This window comes from Pyrus communis, chromosome 12 (assembly GCF_041283825.1).
Source record: "Pyrus communis isolate YQ-2024b chromosome 12, ASM4128382v1, whole genome shotgun sequence".
Classification (NCBI taxonomy): Eukaryota; Viridiplantae; Streptophyta; class Magnoliopsida; order Rosales; family Rosaceae; genus Pyrus; species Pyrus communis.
This window is the reverse complement of record NC_142576.1, coordinates 2,988,736-2,996,550: the sequence shown is the minus strand read 5'-3', so window position 1 is coordinate 2,996,550 and position 7,815 is coordinate 2,988,736. Positions and strand designations below refer to the sequence as shown.

At 35.4% G+C, this 7,815-nt stretch overlaps 1 protein-coding gene across 1 annotated transcript; it reads left to right on the top strand.

Annotated features, from left to right (window-relative positions):
• Positions 1-3,185: 3,185 nt before the first annotated feature.
• Positions 3,186-7,815, top strand: LOC148692163 (uncharacterized). Its single transcript, XM_088681932.1, has 2 exons — positions 3,186-3,827; positions 6,430-7,815. The coding sequence occupies exons 1-2, from the start codon at positions 3,225-3,227 to the stop codon at positions 7,468-7,470; spliced, it is 1,644 nt and encodes a 547-aa protein (XP_088538058.1). The 5' UTR covers positions 3,186-3,224; the 3' UTR covers positions 7,471-7,815.

Below are 7,815 nucleotides of genomic sequence, written 5' to 3'. Positions count from 1 at the left end.
ATCAGTGATACTTTTATTATAATTTAAAATAATAAAAGTACAAAATAACTCTCTCTATTATCCCCTCTCCTCTTCCTCTCTTTTCTCTCTTCCTCTTCTTCTCTTTTTCTCTCTTCCTCTTCTATGAGCCTCATTCGTTTTATAAGCAAAGATAACACTATTCACTTTACAAATTTTCCACAAATGAATAGTGAAAATCCTTCATGGATTTTCTATACTTCATGACACATTTTCCTTTGGAATTTATACAGAGCAATTTGCTTCCATGTATATTTGAGGGATTTACTTATGGAGATATGATGTGGTCGACTCATAACCCTTCGTATATAATTCTCCATTCATATGAACTTGTTTATAACCTTGCATAACCTTGCGTCATATCATGTGAGTGTATTTCACGGTATTACAAATGCCCATATGTAACCTCCTTAGTTCAACATCTTTTGGTTATTTGTATTATATTCAAGTATATAGGTCCATTTTTCCATGTTCTTACAAAATTGTAATGGAATTGCCTTTCTCCATTTTGGCCAATACTTTTGTTGACAGAAAAAGAACGGGACTCAATATCAACACAACTCATTGATGAATTTAGTAACTACTTGTAAAAACCAAAATTACCATTGGTTATCATCAATCTGTGATCCCATATTCTCATGTGCATGTGCATGCATAAAAGCTTTTCATTTCTTTGGATATTCATTGCCTTTTCAAGGGCATTACACTATCTCTTTCAGGATAGTCATAATTTAGAGAATGTGGATCATAACCTCCTATGAAGCGTTATACAGCTTGGATTTTAATCTCCACTTCGGGAGTTGAGTCATTGGAACCTATACGCCTATCATGCTTCATGTATGAGACATCAACATTCCTATGTCCGCGGATTATCTTTTCTGGGACGTATATCCACTTGGCGACTGTCATGTTTCTGGCATGCAACAGTTATGCTTTGGGAATGCAATAGTTCGGTAGTGTCATATTCTTCTTCTTTTAAATGATTAAACCTTTTGAGTCTGAAGGTCTGCCACGTTTCAGGCGTGCAATAGATAAATCATTTACTGCATCATTATTTTGTCTAACAGGGACATCAATTCTTGTAGGCACATTTGCAGCAAGTATATGTTATTTCATCACTTTCGTTGCATCACCAAATTATTCTTACTTCATTTTCATATTGATTGCTTCATGAATCAAAATAAGACAAATTCTATTCGTTCTTCTAGAACGGTCTTTTCTCATCATTCTTCTGGAATGATATTTTCTCATCGTTCTTCTGGAATGAAGTTATTTTCTCCCCCTAACGAGAGGAAAATTGTCTTATCAAAATGACAATCCACAAACCACGCAGTAAACATATCCTCAGTCAAGGGTTCCAAATATTGAATGATATATGGTGTTCAACGTCAATGCCCAATCCGCAATGATGCCTCATTTTAGTACGTTGTGGCAGTGCAATAGGCACAAAGGTAATACAACCAAAAACTCGTAGATGTGTAATGTTTGGTTAGTGCCCAAACACAAGTTGTATTGAAAAATATTGATGGTTGGAAACATGTCTCAACCGAATTAGTAGTGCATCATGACATGTCACCATGTAGAAAGCTTGACAATTTTGTTTTCATGAGTAGGGCGCGAGTAATCAATTTCATCCACTTAATAAATATTTTTGCTAAACCATTTTGAGTATGAATACAAAGAACTTTTAGTCCTTATTTAATAGTCTGTAGACTGAGACTCTTATGGCTTTTATTACAATTAAGTTGAGGCACTGCGGCACTTCAAACTTACTGTACTCATCAAGGGACTTTATGTCCTGATCTTGAGGATCAAGGTACTTCATGCCCGATCTTTTTGTACGATGGAACTTCGGGTCCAATCATTTTATATGATGAGGATCAAGAAACTACATGTTCTGATCTGATCAAAGAACTTCAGGTCCTGTATATGCTCATTGTAACAAAAAGATAAGTACAATACGTAAATTAAAGCAATAGGCGGTAATTCCAACCATAGTAAATAAATTGCATTTAAGTAAATAAAACTTGTGACGAGGGCTTTAATTCAGCACTATTCACATAAATCAAAACTTAAAGCAGTAGACAGTAAAACTGTCCATGATAAATAAATTACTTGAAAATAAATAGAATTTGTGAAAGGATTTTAAGCCAACACCATTCACATTAATAAATATATATTTTTCCTTCTTTCTTTTCAGATGGTGCAACACCATCTAAAAGCTTTTACTTTTTTTTTTATTATTATTTTTTTCTTATTCATTCACATGTTGCAACAATCCAAAAAACCTTTACTTATTTTTTTCTTGGTTTCCATATGGTGTCTGACGCACCATCATTTTTCCTTTTATTTTATTATTTTGTCTTATACTTTTTCAAAATGTACTGATAACGTGTTGTAAAATCGATGGTGTGTGTAGTGAAATAAATAAAACAAGACACAAAATTTACTAGGTTCCTCTACAGTGAGTGTGACTGGAGTATGACCTCGGAGCAGCAGTGATGCTTCTATTATAATTTAGAATAATAAGAGTACAAAATAACTCTCTCTATTATTCCCTCTCCTCTTCCTCTTTTTTCTCTCTTCCTCTTCTTCTCTTTTTCTCTCTTCCTCTTCTGTGAGCCTCATTTGTTTTATAAGCAAAGAGAACACTATTCACTTTACAAATTTTCCACAAATGAATAGTGATAATACTGTGTATAAACAGTTCATGTGGGCCATCCACATATTATTCACAACACTAGCTAAATTTAGCAAGAGGAGAATATGGAATTAACTGGATTGTTAAGTTTGGGGTAATGTTAGGTGGATAAACTTTTTAAATCAAATTTGTAAAACATGTGATTTGTCACTAATAGGAAATAAACAAGTTAATTAACACATAAATAATAATTTAATAATTAACAACCACGTCATATAATTTATAAAATTTAGTCTAAATAGATGATCACCCTAGCATTACCCAAAGATTTAGAAATATTTTACCATAAGTTAAAATAGCTAATACTATTGGAAGTGATGGCTAGCCAAATTAATATTTGAGTCATTTAATTAGCTACAATAACCAAAATTTAACTAGTATTATTGGAAATACTTTTAGAAGTGCTCTTCTAGGTGTTTTGTTCGCTATTATAAATAAACGCTCTCTAAAAATTTTCTAAGTGAAGCAAAGTTCAGAGAGAGAGAGAGAGAGAGAGAGAGAAATAATGGAGATCAGACGGCATGATGAAGAAGAAGTGTACGAGGCATCACGGACTGGAAGTATAGAGTACCTAAACAGATTGATTGAAAAAGACCCAGACATTCTAAGGAGAGTATCCCTGCAGACCGGAAAAACCGGAACCCCCTTGCATGTATCGGCTTTGCTCGGACACGCTGAGTTTACCAAAGCCCTTTGCACTAACAATCCCAAACTTGCAGAGCGGGTGGACATCGATGGACGCACGCCCCTCCACTTGGCTTCTGCTGAGGGCCACAAGGAGACCGTCGAAGCTTTGTTATCTGTGTACGCTGCTGCGTGCTTGCGTTATGATGAAAAAGGAAGAATACCTCTTCACTATGCAGCCATGAATGGAGAAGTTAAGGTGCTCAAGAAGTTAATTGATAAAAGTGCTGAGTCCATTTATGTCAAAGTTGAAAATAGATCGAAAGAAACAATTTTGCACTTGTGTATTATACACAACCAGTTAGAGTGCTTGAAACTGTTTGTTGAAAGAGACGACAAAAATGGTGAGTTCCTCAACTCAAGAGCTGGCTGTGATGGTGGTGTGACCATCCTGCACTTAGCTTTGATGCTAAGGCAAATTAAGGTACGTATATATATATTTCCATTTTCTATACTGGATATTCCTTGTTTTTTACTATATTAATTAATACTAACATATGCCCATAGTGTGTGAACAATTTTATTTTGTTTGTTTTTTATTATGAATTGTAACTAGTTTTTTAAATTTAAAAAAAAAATAGTAATGAAAATTAGAATAATGATGAGCAGCTTTTATTATTATTTTATTTTATTTAAAATTTTTAAATACTTGGTTGTAATGTTGCTGTAAAAAATGTAATTTAAACAAATAAAAAAGTTTACCAAAAAAAAAAAAACCCACCATCTCCTACCCCTCTTTCCCCCACTCCCCCCCCCCCCCCCACACCCCAATCCCAATCCCAAATTTTTTTATTTTGGGTTACTCTCAATTTACTAACATGAAGTTTCTTGATTTTTAACATATGGTATATCAAGTTTTTTTTTCGTTCTAAAGTGATACCTGAAATTATAATTTTGGAACACTTTGATGCATCTGTTATGATTAGTGTTAAATCAACCGTTAATTGATAACGTGACGCATATGTGGACAATGATTAAGAACCACGTGTCAAAATTGGCCCACATAGAAATTTAAAATAAAAACCCATCATCTCCTACCTCTTTCCCCTAACCCACCCACACCACCGCCCCCCGGGCGCCCCAAAAAAAAAAAAAAACAAAGGAGTTTTAACGAAAAACCTGCGGTATTGTTCATTTTAACGAAAAATCATATTTTTACACTAAAAAATCAATATTGGTACTATTCATCTTACCTTTTATTTTGTCTTTATCGTTAAAACTCAAAGTTTTTAAACCCTTTACATTAGTTTTTCTAAAAAACAAATCCTAGCCAACCTTAATTCCCTCATTCTCCCCAACCTTGCCCCCTCCCCTTGCGAGAATCGTAGCCACACATCCCTTAATCAACAAACCAAACCTCTAATTTTCACGTTGGCTCCATTGACACGTGGTGTCTAATCATTGTTCACGTGTTTGCCACATAACTAGTTAACGGCTGATTTAACAGCAACTTTAGCGAATGTATGAAAATATCCCAAAATTATGACTTCATGTATCACTTTGAGACGAAAAAAACTTGATGTACTAAATGTTAAAGACTAATAAACTTCAGGTTAGTAAACTGAGAATAATCTTTTTTATTTTTGTTTAGTTTTATAAGTTAATTAAAATAATAATTTCATAGAGTTTTAGTTAATAACTAGAATCCTATCAATAGGAAATTTAGATACGTTCACGTGTAAATTTTCTTTTGTTTGTTCCTATTTTGTAAATAATCTTAGTTTACTATTCTGAAATTTTTTTTTATTTTCAACATTTGATACATCAAGTATTTTTCGTTTCAATTTAATACTTAAAATCATAATTCTGGGACACTTTAATATATCCATTAACCTCGATGATCCGGCACTTACATGAACACTAACTGAGCACCACATGTCAATAGAGTCCACGTGGATATTAAAAAATTTCAAAAAATAAAAAAATAAAAAAAACTAAAATATTAAAAAATAAAAAACTAAGTCACCTGATAAACATTGAGGAGGAATCGCAAATGAGCAAATTTGAGCCCCTATCTCCCTCCCTTCGACTGCACATGGGGCAGCGGTAGAATGAATCCACTCCTTTTTGTGCTGCATATGGGTTTCCGTTCCCCAGATCTGCAACCCACTCCCTTCCCTTACCTCCCTTTCAACTGGAATAAAAAAGAATTACGTTCATCTGCATCTCAAAAAGTTGCAAGAAGTTTTAGCAGCAGAACTGTTGCCAGTCATCGATTCGACATCTTCCGCCATCTCCAACTTCGAATCTGAAGACAACCCATCGTAGCCAAAGCCTAATCCAAAAACCCCAGTTTGTTGGCCGGCCGACGGAAAGCTTAGTCTCGAATGGGTTAGGAACCTCAGGTTCGTTTTTTATTGGGCATCTAGAAATCTGGACCCGACCCAATTGCCCGACATGTTTCCCGTGGAGGTTGTCGATAGCTTGGTCCTCTGCACATCCAACTTCCTTCACAAAGAGGCAAAAGTCGATCAGCTAGGCCCTTCATGGTCAGCTGCACGACCTCCTTTTTCTTTTAAATCATCTTCATCTAAATTTTGAAAATTTTGAGTTTTAACGATAAAGATAAAATAAAGGGTAAAGTGAATAGTATCAAGTTTGATTTTTTAGTGTAAAAATATAATTTCTCGTTAAAATAAACAGTAACCCAAGCATTTCGTTAAAACTCGCTTTAGGTTTTTAGTATGTTAATTTTAATTTTTTTATTAATTTTAATTTTTTAAATTTACATGGGGGCCCATATTGATACATGGCATCCAGTTATTATCCACATAAACGCCTTATCATTAGTTAACGGAACTTTTGATGGAAAACTTAACGGATATGTGGAAGTATCCTAGATTTATGACTTTAATTAAGTACCAAATAGAGACGAAAAAAATTTAGATATGTCAAATGTTGAAAATTAAGAAAATTCAAAGTAGTAAATTGAGATTATCCCAAATTTATATGTGTACTTTCTTTTGTTTGCTCCCCTTAGGAGCATAATTTCCACCAAATTAATAAAGTGTATATATTATTTACAGACTATACGTTACCTGCTTTCCATTGATGCTATAAGAGCAGAAGCAACTGGTGTGAATGGGATGTCTCTGACAATGTTAGATATCTTAGAGTACAGCAACGTTGCAATAGAGGACTTCAGCAGAAGCTTAGAAATTCAACAGATTTTGATGGACGCAGGATTAATCAGAAGAGAAAATAATGAAGATGAAAATCCTAACTCAGTGGTTGCCGCTGCTGCTGTAGTTGTATCACCAAATTCAAGTAGCACCATCGGAAAAGGGATCAAAGCCAGCAAGGAGGTGCTGGAAAAAATTGATGAAACGGTTGAGAAATCGGAAAAGGGATCAAGGCCAGCAGGGAGGTGCTGGAAAGAATTCATGAAACGGTTGAGAAATCCGAGTAATTGGGTGGTGGAGACACGTGGCATGCTGATGGTTGTGGCCACGATGATCTCGACCATGACTTTTCAAGCCGCAGTTAACCCACCTGGTGGTGTATGGCAAAATAATGAGACCAACTCTACCAATCCTATTGCAACTTGCACTGAAGAGCGTCCATGTATTGCTGGAACTGCAGTGTTAGGCTACATTTGGCAAGATGACTTCGTCACTTTCATAAAATACAATACCATCGCGTTCCTTGCTTCTTTGAGTGTCACCCTTTTGCTCGTTAGTGGATTTCCTCTCCACAATCGGTTGTGTACGTGGCTCTTATCGATGACCATGTGCGTCACTCTCACATTCATGGCACTCACCTACCTAAATGCGATGTTTATGATTGTCCCTGGTTACACTATTTCGGGTTCATCTACAGGTTCTACACGCATTTACCTGAATTCCTTTCTTACTTGGATTGCTTTGCTGGCCATAGTCGGTGTAGTGCACACTGTTCGGTTTCTTATTTGGGTGAAGTCATTGAAGTGGTTGCGGCAGTCATTGAAGTGGTTGCGGCCGCTGTACTTCAGGTTAAAATCATGTCTCAAGAACATGGTCACTAGCTCCTTTTCACGTAAAGATCCAACTCGTACTTTTCCAAAGATTGATGCGCCAGTAGTTGTCTGATTACTCCGCACCGTGTGTTTACTTGAGAAAATAATTAACTAGGTCAGACACCCTGTATGCATGTAGCAATTAGGGTTTGGGGTAATGAACTAGGTCAATGATGCTTTCTCGATCTCTACTGGGTTGGTAATTCAAGAATGTCGCTTTGCTATGATAAATAATCAATATACTATGTAAATTAGAAGTGTTTGTTGTCTTTGATGCTGGATGGTAGCTACTTTTTTAGGGTAATGAACTAGGTCAATGACACTTTCTCGATCTCTACTGGGTTGGTAATTCAAGAGTGTCGCTTTGTTATGATAAATAATCAATCTGCTATGTAAATTAGAAGTGTTTGTTGTCTTT

What these genes read in the sequence shown, in the direction of transcription:
- LOC148692163 (XM_088681932.1), top strand. Translation starts at nt 3,225, where the DNA reads ATGGAGATCAGACGGCATGATGAAGAAGAAGTGTACGAGGCATCACGG. An exon ending in TGATGCTAAGGCAAATTAAG is followed by an intron (nt 3,828 to 6,429) that starts GTACGTATATAT and finishes TATTATTTACAG; the next exon opens with ACTATACGTTACCTGCTTTC.